The sequence below is a fragment of the Scaptodrosophila lebanonensis genome, unplaced genomic scaffold (genome assembly GCF_003285725.1).
Source record: "Scaptodrosophila lebanonensis strain 11010-0011.00,11010-0021.00 unplaced genomic scaffold, SlebRS2 tig00000043-arrow-pilon, whole genome shotgun sequence".
In the NCBI taxonomy this organism is placed as follows: Eukaryota; Metazoa; Arthropoda; class Insecta; order Diptera; family Drosophilidae; genus Scaptodrosophila; species Scaptodrosophila lebanonensis.
In genome coordinates this window covers 1,199,445-1,213,119 of record NW_022060545.1, presented here as the reverse complement: position 1 = coordinate 1,213,119, position 13,675 = coordinate 1,199,445, and the positions used below count along the sequence as shown (strand labels likewise).

At 37.1% G+C, this 13,675-nt stretch overlaps 1 protein-coding gene across 3 annotated transcripts in view; it reads right to left on the bottom strand.

Moving 5' to 3' along the window:
* Positions 1 to 226: 226 nt before the first annotated feature.
* The window catches only part of LOC115622507 (facilitated trehalose transporter Tret1), a 30,658-nt gene continuing 17,209 nt past the window's right edge, over positions 227 to 13,675 (bottom strand). Inside the window, exons 1-4 of one of the 3 annotated variants that reach the window (XM_030516456.1) lie at positions 9,590 to 10,220; positions 2,519 to 3,136; positions 2,005 to 2,256; positions 227 to 1,936 (exon numbers count right to left, since the gene is read on the bottom strand). In XM_030516456.1, coding sequence (XP_030372316.1) covers positions 1,361 to 1,936; positions 2,005 to 2,256; positions 2,519 to 3,136; positions 9,590 to 9,745 — 1,602 coding nt within the window. In that variant the 5' untranslated portion in view covers positions 9,746 to 10,220 and the 3' untranslated portion in view covers positions 227 to 1,360. Of the gene's footprint in view, positions 1,937 to 2,004; positions 2,257 to 2,518; positions 3,137 to 9,589; positions 10,221 to 13,675 lie in introns of those variants that run through there. The other 2 variants (XM_030516457.1, XM_030516459.1) reach the window with 2 other exon arrangements.

The window sequence follows — 13,675 nt, the reverse complement described above, 5'->3', positions numbered from 1 at the left end:
TTAAATTTTATTTTAATTCTAAAGTGGTTTACGAGTTTAATATTAATTAGAATTCTTAACAGATTATTGTATTATTTTTGGGCATTCAACAAAGTTAATATTAAAATAGATGTGTAGAAGACATAGTATTGTATATTTCTTACCTTATTTTCCGCAAACTGAGAGTTAAATTTTTCAGAGCCACAATTTCAATTTCCAACTAAAAAAGACTGATTTTTTTTATTTACAACATCATTATTTAATATATTTTCATTCACACTAATATGTATAATATGCTCTGCTTTACAATTTATAGTACGTTTTCGAAATACTTTAACAATGATACAACGCTTGAACATTTCATCTATGATAAGCAGTTGGTTTACGATGTGGATTCGGTTTTTGTTTTAAAAACTTGTTGCCGTTGTAAATATGTAATCGTATGACGGCATTATTATTTTTATATATGTATGTATATGGGTATATATGTATGTATATAGTTGATTACATTAAATTAATTAAAAATGAAATATGTAGGAATCGGTAGATAAATGTTTTTCTATATAAAAATTATAAAAACATCTTGTATAGCATATGTATAAATAAGTTAGCAAAACATGTGACCTAAAACTTAAATGTGCTCTAATCGCTTAAAAACTGAATTTTACGTTTGCTTAATTACATACAAAGAACTCTAAACACTCGCAGATAACATACAGATAATATATAGTTCTATAATTAATATAAAGAATATCAAAAGGAGTAGTATTAGAGATTAAAAAGAATAGTTTGAAGACATGGAAAAACAAACAAAACTTATTGCTCATCTTATGAAAACTTTTTAGAATTGTAAACAAATTTGGAATTACATAAATTATTAAAATATAAAAAACAGGGAACATATATGCGTTGTGCTAAATGCATTGATTTTCATCCTTGTAATTGTTTATAAATATTTTAAAAAGGCATTCGCACACATGGCTGTTGTCTTTTCAATGGCTTAACAGAAATACAAATAATTATAAATTATCAAAAGACGTAATTGCAGAATTGTTGTTTGTGTGTGGCTGAGTTGACAGTGCGAGCAGATTTAACATTAACTTAACAGCGGCTTAACATTTCCGGTGTGTGTTATGCACTTGACCTTCAGTCTTCGTTCTTAGTTGTTAGTGTGTTTGCAACTCTTTCTCTTTCAATCTTTGCCTCATCCTCATCCTCTTCCTCATTCATGATCTCTTTCTTTTGCTATTCCAAACAATATTAAACAAATATTTGTCGAATTGTATGCTCTTTAAACAAATTGAAGCCTTCACTTAACATAACGTAACTTTTCTATATCTTTTTTAACAGACAGCTTAAAAGTTGTCGAAGTGAGGGGCGTTTACTTTTCAGCCAATGGTGCCGATGCTACGATAGCGGTATGTCTGTTACCCGCCAGCTCCGCCTGTATCTCGTTAAGGCTCTTGCCCTTTGTCTCCGGCACGGCAAAGAATACAAACACCACACCGATAACCGTGATGGCAGCAAAGAGCCAGAAGGTACCGCCATTACCAAGCCAAGCATTCAGATTGGTAAACGTTTTGGTGACCAAAAAGGCCAGAACCCAGTTTGAGGTGCCCGCAATGGAGCCGGCAAAGCCCTTAATGTCGGTGGCGAAGAGTTCGCCCATCATCAGCCATGGCACGGGTCCGTAACCGATCGAGAACATTATAATGAAAATACACAGGCTAGCTACTGGCAACCAACCAAGATCGCTCACAGAGCTCGCGTCCTGATCCTGCAGGTAGAAATAAACGCCAATGGCAGTAGTCGAAAGGGCCATAACGACACCGGAGGCAAGCAACAGTATGCGGCGACCCAACTTGTCTACCACCAGTGTCGAAACGAATGTAGCAACAACTTGCATAACTCCCACGAGTATGGCCGAAAGTGTGGGTTCAATGCCGGTCTGGGCATCCTGCAAATACAGAAGATCAAGCCATTAGCTGAAACTCTTACTATATTCCAATTATTTTAGGTACTTACTTCAAAAATTTGATTCGAGTAGAAAATGACAGCATTAATGCCGCACAACTGCTGGAAGAACATAAGACCCAAGCTAATGCCCAAAGCCTTCAAGGTAACAGGACGACTCAGTGCACTAAATACGTTTACTTTATTCTCCTTGATCTCGCGGTCGGTCTGATTGAGTTCCTCCAGCTCGGCATCATAGTTGTATTCCGTGCCGCGCAGCCACTGTATTGACTTTATAGCACCTTCGGTCCGGTTCTTGGAAACCTTTTGGAGGAAAATTTCAATTATAAATTTGTTATTTCATTACACAAAACCATAATAGGCAGTTATAGGAAATTCCCTTTAAACTATTGCAACGACTGCTATTTCATCTAATTTGTAAAAAGTATTAGTTTATTTAGCCATGACTTGAAATTTAAGCCCCAATTCTCCTTATGATTAAATTTCGATTTAAAATTGTATAGTTTTTTAGTTTCTAGTTTTTTGAGAAAATATGTTAGTCGCAAATCTTTATTAGTTTACTTACCAAATATGTCGGTGACTCTGGCATGAAGAAAAATATAACGCCAAAGATCAAGGGCAAGATGCCGCAAACAACGCTCATCCAGAACACATTCAGTCCAGCGCCAATGGCATACACAAATAGAATACCAATGGTGATCATAAGTTGGAAGAAGCTGCCAAGTGTTCCGCGAATGTTTTTTTGAGCGATCTCACCAGTGTACATGGGGGCCGTGACACAGAAGGCACCGCCAGCGATGCCGAGCAGGAAACGTGAGGCGTACATCATGCCCAGATTCGATGCCCAGATGAGCATGGCCCAACCAATGGTGAAAGGTAACACCAGCAACAACATTGTCCATTTGCGTCCAATGAAGTTGATGAGGAAACCAATCGGTATGCAAACGCAGGCAGCGCCTAGTGTCATGGCCGAACTAACCCATGAGTACTGATCTTCGCTCACATCAAAGTCGTAGGCAGTCCCTTTCTGAATTTCCGTTTGAGCCGGCGAGGTCCAGCCAAGCAATGTACCGGCGGCGAAGGCACCACCCGCAGCAGCCAGTGCGGCAACATATTGCGGCAATGTTCTGGCTTTATTCTCGGTGGTTGTATGAACCATGTCGTCAAGCAGATTCTCCTGATCCTGTTAACGAAATATATAAACGAAAGCGCGTTAAAATTCAACTTGGTCTGAACGATCCGCTGCACCAACTACGAGTAGTGGTGACTACAAATGGGGGAACTGTGCTCGCAATATTATCAAAACATATAGTAGGAACCTCAACGTCGACGTCGGCTATAAGTTGCGATAATGCGAGCGCAGCGATTAGGAGTTTTATTGCGATGCGATAGTAGTACATAGTTCTGAAAACTGACAGGCCCATAAAAACCCCGGAGGCACGACTTTGCGGCACATCAACAAAACTGAACGAAACTTAAGGGATTATTTGCACCCAAAGAACGTGCTGATGATATCAGCCTCTACCGTTTAAATAGATAGTTGACAACAATAGAAATGCTTATAACATATGTATTGTATTTCGAGGTTCTTATCAGGCGTGTGCGGTTCTTTGCGAAAAATACACAAACAACGATTCTTTAAACAATGTTTTAAAGGATTTAGATATCGCTGGAATTACCAGTTGGCGGAATTTTGATTGGCATATACTCTAAGTGGCTATAGTTAAGGGTACAATGTTAAAGAAACTTGCACTTCAATTAGAATTTAGTATTACTATTACAGGTATGGCTTTAATACTTAAGGCCGTGTGGATTTTGTTTCTTTACTTGCGCGATAATTTCAATCCGTAGTTGGCTTGTATAGGATGATAGATACTTGTAGATATCTAGTTCCTATTTATCAAAGATAATTAATGAGTTAATTGATAATATTCTGAGTTTAAAATACACGGAAATATTTCCTAAATTATATAGAAATGATAACGTTGAAGAAACTCCATTGTTTATACAATTTGTCACTTAATATCAGGGACGCAGAGAATCATTTAATACTTATAATTATTTCTGCTGATATAGAAATATTATTTAATAATTTGAAAGGCAATATTTGTATATTATATAGTCACAAAATAGTACTAAAAGCTTTATATAATCCCAACGTAAATTAAAATGCTTTTCCTGGAAGTCTTCACAATATTCAACTTAATTGAATAATTTAATGTGTGCGGGTTTTCGTTTGAGTTTTCTCGAAGCTTTCTACTTCTTAAAGTCTAAAATAAATAGTACTTTTCAAGCTTTTTTCATTAATATTGATTAAGCGATAAGATAAAGTGGGTGCATTATTTAAAGTGATGAAGTACAGGATATGGCGACAATCAAATTACTGACGGATACCCATAAATGTTTATATAAAAGAGCCACACACGTATACCATTGGAATAGGAAGTGCTTATCTGAATTTCTATGCACCATTCATAAAACATTATAATTTAGCAGTGCCGATTACAAAAAGCTTTTATATACTCTTAGTACCAACAGGGGTAAATAGGTAGCCCCATGCTGATGGGCTAGGCTCTTGTCTACTGTTTACACATGGAGCTTTGTCTGTCCACCATTATTATTAGAAGCATATTTGATTATAGTCAATTTAAAATTAATAAATTAAATTTAGGACAGTACATGTTCTCAATAATAAGTTAAGAGTGTCAGATTTAACAAGGACTCTCTCCAAATCATGTATGCATTTATTTGGTAATGAGTTAGCAAGATTGGCAAATTATGATCAAATAACTATTATACGATCGATTTTCAAACAAAAATGTAACTCAATCTAAGGATGTAATTCTCCTAATAGAAATAAGAAATTTTTGTATGTGATGGAGTTCTGACCTCAATAAAAAACCGCCATGAAAGACTTGGTGTCGCCGAAGGGATGAAAATTTTCAATTCAAGAAGAAGGAATCTGTAGAAATTATATAGTATATGAGAATATAATAATTATCCATGCCCATAAACTGACTCACGAGTGTATTCTTATGTATGATGCTAAATTCAAAAGCAGACGCTCACTAGGATTAAATGATATAATCGGCATGATATTCAGGCAAGTACGCCATTCCATATCTCTGTAAATGTACTCTTGTTTATCAGAAGATTTTTTCCGTAGGATGGGTTTCTCGCATTCGTTTTTTTCATGTATTGCAATGTTGTTAATTGATAATTTTAAATAAGCCAGACTCCCTGATGAACGAGTTATAAATGCCAGAGAGTGAAATTGAAAGTCTAATCTCAACGGCCATAAGAGCTACAACAATATGCACGCAAGAATATATGTACTTTTATAATTATTATAATTATAACTATTATAATTTGAGCAACTCTGGGATTGTATTGCAAATTAGTAATATTTGTTAGAATAGCGCTGTTATTTGCAGACAGAAATAACATACTTGTAGATGCGTGTTTAACAGCAATATGGTTTGTGTCTGTGCTGAGTCTGTTGGCTGATGGATCCATAGACCATGCAATTTTCGTGATCGCCATCGCCATTACTCATCGAACCCACACAATTCAGCGACAAGCAGTTTGCCAATCAATGCCCACACAAAAACCAGCATTGAAAATCACTTCCGCCCATGTTTTTAAACCAAAACCGGTGATTTCAGATGCGAGCAAACACAGAAATTTGCAGGCAGCTTAAGCAAATATTTGTGTGTGCGAGTGCAACTGTGTGTCCGTGTGTCCGCGTGTGTGTGTGTGTGTGAGTGGGCAAGTAACCGGTAATGGGGCGCCTACGCTGAACGGCTTCACTCTCTCGTGCATTGCAGACACACCTCCAATGGTGACAATAACAATAACAACAACAGCAACGAGAAGAGCAACAACGATGGCCCCAACAGTGGCGGCCAGCGAAGCGTTAAAGTCTGCGCTGAAATCGATATCATCTGTTGTGGCTATAGACTTGGACTCGAGCTCGTGTCTAGGTGTGTGTCTATATATATGTGTGTGTGTGTGTGTTTGTGTGTAAACTGGAAGCTCTGTTGTGGTTACTGCGGTCAATACGACGCGCATGTAACTAAATTTAGACTTACGTCGGCAGTTAGTAAATGGCTAAGGCGCTTGTTTGGCACCTACGCCTGAACTGCCTGTTCGCTGGGCAGGATGGGAGCTCTGGCCAGCTTGTGAGCGAGTTTCAAGGCTCGTTCGCATTCGGCGCCATCGCCAAGTACATTTGAATGTCACGAACACGCAACAGTTTGCGTCACGAGCGGCTAAAAGCGGCAGCTGGAAAGCCAGGGAGTGAGAAGATTTTCAAATTCTGTTGCAATTGCGTTCTATTTTCAACATTGAGGCGGAAAAGAGAAATTTCGTAGTTGACTTTAATGCCCCAAACTGGTTTCGGGGCACGGTTGAAAGCTGTTCTTTGGTCATACAGAAAATATATGTATTTATATTTGTTCTATGCATGTGGTAGCTGGGAAAGGTAGTTGAGAAATTCAATTCAGCATGCAAACAATTTATTCAAATCTAAAACCTGACCTGCACAACTACTACGCGTGTAGGAATATGACCATTAAACTTTATACTTATAATCGCCTCATTACCATATCAGTCTTTAATTTATTCAGCTCTTTTGCGCTATGGATAAATATTTCATTCAATAAAAATTCCGTCAACATTCCAAAGCAATTTTTGCTGGCAAACATTAAGCATATTAAATAAGTAAATACAAATTTATTTGTACGAGTATGTTATGAATTGTTCAGTTAAAGCCGCAATAAAATATGCAAGTATGGGAGCTATGCACATATGTATGAAGATTGATTCAGATTTCAGTAATGGCTGAAAGTGCTTTTGATTTGTTTTAATATTTAACATCAGAAAATAATCTAACGCCGTACTATAGATAGATATATCTTGTATTATTTAACAACTACAAGTATATATATTGTATTATTCAACAAAAAACCTATTTATTTACGCATGTATCAGTATTAAAGCTAATTAAATAAATTTGAACAGCTGGTTTTGGTTAAAAAAAAAATAAGCAAGCAACTATTCTAAAGCTAAAGCTTTAATTTTGCCAGAAAGTTTAGTTTTTAGTTTAGTGGCTTTTGAATATTAAAAGTTCTTTGCTCATTCTATAAATATATTTTTGAATGTACATACATATGTTTTTCTCTTCTACTTACCATTTTTTAGGTAATTATTTTTAGTTTGTTAGTTCTAATAACGTGTCTATTGGCTATGAATCGGGGCATAGTTGGCCGAATGGAAAAATAACGTCATCCCCACATGTCGCAGCTGGTTATAGACATTATTTTATATGTTTTTGAGGCTTTCTAATCTTTTCAGTTGTTTTAAATGTATTAAATCTTGTAAGCCCGATCTCAAAAATAAATATCACAACAAGTATCTGAATGTCAATCGGCTGCAGCTGTGGAAACTACCAGGGGTATTATATAAATAAGTTAGATTTTCTTTATTAAAATTTAGAATCGACTGCCTGCCAACTATATACCTTAAAAAAAAAAAACAATTGATCAATAATGTTAAGAATGTAGTGAAGAGTTTCTGGCGGAGCTAAATACATAAATATTAATGAACTATAACTTTAGGTAAATTTTAATTTTGATTTAACATTTAAACTCTGAGGTCTTTTAATAACAGCAGTGTGTAAGAAAAGAGAAGAGAGCAGGTCTTTTAGTTCTCAAATCATACTAAATGACCCCGAAGCTAGGCTTACACAAAAGTATTTTGGAAATGTGTAAACTTTATAGCTGAAAAATTCATTGATGGATCATGGCGGTCAGTATAGTACTCGTACAGAAATAAACACTCTCTCAGTTTAGTTCATTCATTGGCTGGCGGGCATTACATAAATTTTAATGGTGTCTCTATTTCATTCTAATAAACTATTTTTGTTGGCAGTAGTAGCACTGCCACTGGGCTTATTAATACGTGTATGCTTTTTTCGGTATCAAATATTAATTTGGGCACACATTGCGTAGCTCTTATCTAAATCGTTTCCAGATTTGTGGTGTATACTCGTATTTATATACGCGTTTTTATCCAACAACAGAGAAATAACAACAATAGCCAGAAGACCACAAATTGTGGGACTGGGGCTGTTTCTCTTATCAGGCACATTCGATTGGAAGTCGCTGACAAGTTGCGCATATAGAGAAAGTTTCTATTTTGGTTCTGCGACTATGTACAAAAGTTGGATAAGGTCACAACGCATCTTGCACACAAAAATAAATAAAAAGATATTTCATGTTGATATTTGTAGATATTTGTGTATCCAGAACCATGGAAATGTTCCACTTTTCATTAATTAGATAAGCTAACTTATCGGTAAAGTAAACAATTCTATTAGGTTGCTACAGATTTTAATTCAAATATTTTTTTCCTAATATATATTTAATTTATGACTCACAGCTCAATTTGCTTGCTACACAAATTAGCCTTAGTCCAGAATTCACAAAAATATTCTAAATAATTCAGATATGCAGTGGTATGATGTATTTTGTGGTTGGGTTGTGTTCCATTCATAATATTCAATTATATGGCGATGTGTTCAAAACTGGCTTTTATATAACAATACCTAAAACCGAGTTTAAATTAAGCATTTCAAAACTCGTTCCACACGCTGCACAAAGCATCTATTATCCGATTAAGAACATAATTAGCCCACAGAGAGAACTGCCTAAAATGTTTGGGCTTTGGCCGAAAAATCATTTACCTCGACAATTACATATATTCTATAAGATGCAGATATGCAAGTCATTAGAAACAAACATATTTGGTTATTATTATTAGGAAATTATAAATGTGTGTTACTTGGAATATTGTCAATTATAGAGAACTCCTTATAGGACTGCAACCCTAAACCTAACCGGAACCTCACTTGAAATCTCATTTTGTGAATTGATTTTCTGCTTCCATTCCTTTTAGCTTTGTAAAATCTATATTTTACTTTAAATTTTTTTTCCTGCTTTTACGGAAATTAGTGCGGTCTTTTCTAACTGCTGATATCAGCATATACATCAGTGGGCGTTACGATAATACAAATAGTGGAATTGCCAATTCTCCTGGATATATACCCACAAAACTATCAAGTTGTGCAAATAAGTGAGTTTGCGTTCCAATAGATTTGAAATTATATCAAAAAATATATTCAAGATCTAGAATACGTGGTACAAGTATATCAAATAAATCTATCCATATGTGTACAAAAGTGCGTTCTAGTCCCGAACAACAACCACTAGCTCTCGACTTGGAAACATCATATAGCTCTCGACTTGGAAACATCATATAAACATAGTTCCAGTACCGTTTTAGTTGCTTTGCACTGTGGTATTATGGAAAGTGCTAAGCCATACGGTAATACATATTAAAACTGCTGGACATTGACGCCGCAACCCAATTCGTGCGGTGCTAATTGAGCGGTAGGTTGGGTTTTCTTTGTCTTTGTCAAGGTCAAAAGAAGCGCAGCATTAAAGCGCGCAATACCAGCTGCTGGGTCGCACACTAAATCGAAGTTATTTCATTTCACAATCTATGGATGTTTTTGGTTAGCACCCGCACCGATTAGTGGTAGAACGTGGGGAAAAATAATAAATTTGGTGCATACTTGAGAATTTGCTTTCACGATTTTTACCGCTTGTCGGGAGCCATACTTGGCACCGTTCTCGGCCGCTTCCAGCAGGTGGGAGCTCTCCTCGGTTTGGGTGCCGGGCTTTTTATTTGGCTCATCGGCACTCGAATTGGCTGACGATGTTGTTGACATTTTGGAGAAATATGGAGTAATTGTATTTCTTTAAAAAAATGTAATGTTCGCAATTTGTTGTAAACTGTTGGAGGATGTGTATATTTTGGGCGTTGGATTCGTATTCGGATTCGTCGTGTATTATATAAACGCGTTAGTGGCGGTTCTTAATAATAACGGTATCGGTTATTTTTTACAATCACTTTGAAGAGTTTTTTGTGTGGTTTTCAATTAGTTAATTAAATGATTCGTCGATGTTGCTGCACACACACGTCCAAATTGTTGAATAATACGTCAAGGTTTAAATGTCCTTTCGCTTTGAGGTTGACGATTTCGTCCTTAACACCCACGACCTATACGTGGCGTAGAATTTTTTAAGGCGCATGCGCTGCGAGGGCCAACAAACATGTTGCTGGCCAAAAATTCGGTTTCTTTTTATTTATATTTGTTTTTTTTTATTTCTCGTTATCTATCAGCCCGCCGACTGCTTGCTTCTGTTTCTCTGTTTTTTTTATTTTGAAAATAGCAGAAGAAATGTAAACACTGAGACGCTCGTTTTGAAAATCTACACAGTTTTCCAGCCACCGTGTATCTGCAGCGATGAAAAGTATCTTTAACCGCACGCACTGAATGTTTGTCAGCAAATGGGCGACGAAATACGCGCGCCAAATGAATAAAGCACCAGCCGGGATGCAAGCGGAGGCACAAGGCGCTCTCTCTCGTTACACTCTCTCCCAATCTTGCTTCCTCTCCCAGTTGCTGTTACTTGTTGTCGCTCTCGCACGCCTAGTTTGTCTTGAAGTGCGGTTGTGGCTGCCGGGGCCGGGATCGGGGTGGAGGGAGGGTGTCATCGGTGGCGGTCTCTGAGGCTATTGACTCGCGCAGCAAACTGGAATTGCATGGGGCTTTGATTTTCGTTCTGCTTGAAATTGTCTTCTCGCACACACACACACACACACCCAACTATATAGTACCTGTATCTTACAAACGAGTACTATATATGGGAAGACGAGAGCCGGTCACTGCAGCTTGCAATCTTATCAATTAGTTGCAGTTTCTTAAATACATTCGATTGAACGAGTTCGAGTTGAAAATCTTGTAAATGCTTTAATAAAACTGTTGAGTACAATTCCTTTCCGGTGGGTGTTGCAAATAGTTCTTGATTGAGTTGCAATTGATTTGCAGAGGAAAAACGACATCAACAATCCTATTAAAAATTGAATTGCATTTTTAAATAAATTAATTGCAGTTCAAATTAATGTCAATTGACCGGCCACGAAGCTGTTTGGGAACAACTGACGTTTATGCGAGGGATCATAATATTGAGAAGTTTATAGGGCATTACATTTAACTTTACCTTGAAGCGAACAAAGATTTTAATGCAATGATATTCATCCCACACTTACAATAATCAGAACAAGATGTTCAGCATGTGGGCGAAATAAGTATGCCGTCTGTTTACAAAGGAATCTCAATGAAATCCACAGAGTTCAATGTACAACAAAAGGCCAGTAGTAGTCCAGTAAAAGAAGAGAAAGTTCTATTAGCATTTAATTTTTTTTTTAGCCAAAGGAGAACTGTACTTTTATTTATTCATTCGAAATAATATATCAGCATTTAATGGACATTTAAAACAAAAAACTGCGCTGCCGTCAATTTTGACAGATTTCTTGATAAGACAAGATAATCATTGCATTATTCCACAAAATATCATTTTTATTTCTTGTTGCACGTTTTTTTTAACTTCCCTAAAAAACAGTCATAGGCTTCAAGGCCATAATCAATGGAAATGGGTGCATCACGAAAAAAATTCTCAAACTTCTTCTTCTTCTTCAGACCTGGGAGAATCCGAATATCAAGTTTGTTTGTTAGCTCTTATATTTTTAGAGTTTCTGGCGTTCACGGACATTGCTATAAACATGAAGTGTATTTCTTGTTAAATAGATAACTACTTCGAATGTGCATAAATGCATAAATGAAAATAATATTTATTTAATAAAAGGGAATATTTATCTGTTGGTGCGAGTTGAAATTGGGACTCAATTTATTTTTGACTTTAACATTCAGAGTGCGTTTTCCTATCCCTCAATTGTTTCCATTATTTAGTTTGCCAACGAATGAGCAGAGGTATAACCATATGTGTGTGTACAATGCAATGAAAACTGTAAATAGACATGGCATATGCATACAGAAGAGCTGTATTGTTCCTATGTGACCCTAGTAATTTCCATAAGCATACATAGACAGCTGACGTCACGCACTCGGGGCACAATGCACCTTTACTGAGTGTAGAACGCGCGCCTACGAGAGCTTCCGACAATGCACATTTTCTGTATTTTGTTTACTTATTGCTGTAGAGGGTTCTTCAATATGCTGCTGCTCTTTCAGACGCTTCGCTCACTTGGCTGTCAACGCTCCACTGATCGCAGATCGCCAGTGGGACGGAGTGGGTAACGATTGCTAAGCATAACAAATGACGGTACAGAAACGACTGAATGAATGATCACAATTAAATGGGTAGCAAATGTTTTGATAACGGTAAACAAATTAATATATAATCATATAAATGTTGTCCGTACATAATCAGTGGAGAGACTCCGAGGGCCATCAAATGGGTGCGTAAGAGAGTGAAATACAACCGAACATTTGGCACGCTACAACATGAGGCCAGGCGCACAGAGCGCCTAAAAGCATGCCAAGCATATTTCACATTCTAGTTGCCATTTGTACATGTACAAATCTGTGTGTGCGAGTGTGTGTGTGTGTACGCATTGCGCATATACAAAACAACATTCACACACATACACATACAGAAACGCATACATAAAGAGAAATTTGCTTTGTACACTAATTATGGAGCTGGGGCCAAAGGCGACTAAGCACGAGTCTCAACTTGCTGCGACCCGCAAAGTTACGTAAATCTGCTCATTAGCAAGCGCTCTGTTGACTAAGTCTCATATTTTACGGCCGCCTGCAAGAGTCTCATCTGCGCTCTGCGTACGTCAGCAGCTGACGGCGATGACGACGTCACATTTTTTTATATGTATGTTTATAGTTCTGACGTCAGAGGCGCGCCAAGCCCCAAAAATCTTGGCCAATCGGCAACGCTTGCCAAGCGAAACGTGCCCCCAACACACGATGCAAAAATACACAAATACACACACACACACACACACAGATGTGTAAATAAATTCTAGCGTAGGTCGTGGCATTTATATAAATAATTTAGCTTATAAGTTAAAAAGAAGGCAAAACAAGAAAAACATTTGCTACGCTTTGCACTTGGAATACTGCGGTGTGTGTTGTTATTATTGTATTCATTGTTGTTGTTGTCGTTGCATTTGTCACACCGAAGCGCACACAAATCACGCGATATATTGTAGTTCAAGTGCATATTACATTTCGCCGATTCGGCATTATTTCCCTTCATACATATAGTAGTCGCAGTCGTTGTATTTTCATTTCTGTGACCTACATTTGAACTTGTACTACAGAAGCATTGACAACAACAACAATTATGCCATCGCCTCCCTGCGGCATTAAAAGCAATATTATTCATCTGGTATGTATTTGTGTATATCGTGTGTATACTCTTTGTATGTATAAACAAAAATCAATATACACCCTCGCCCAATCCAAGGTGAGTTAAGAGACTATATGGCATGAGGATGGTTTTCTCCTCGGCCTCTGATGAAATGGCTCACAGTTGTCTGGAAATAACGCATCGTGAAATAATGCGCATAGCAAGTGAAATGTTGGAAGATGAGGCATTCGCATTTTTCAAATCCGATAAATGTTACGTCATTTCAGAAGTTACATTTGAAACATGAAACTTTGCATTGCGCGGAATGAATAAATGAAAGCAGTTAATTTGCTTACTTAAAGTTCGTTCGCTCCAAATGGTTGTAACTACTTGATACACATTAATAGCGCAATTTGTTCGTATTATTG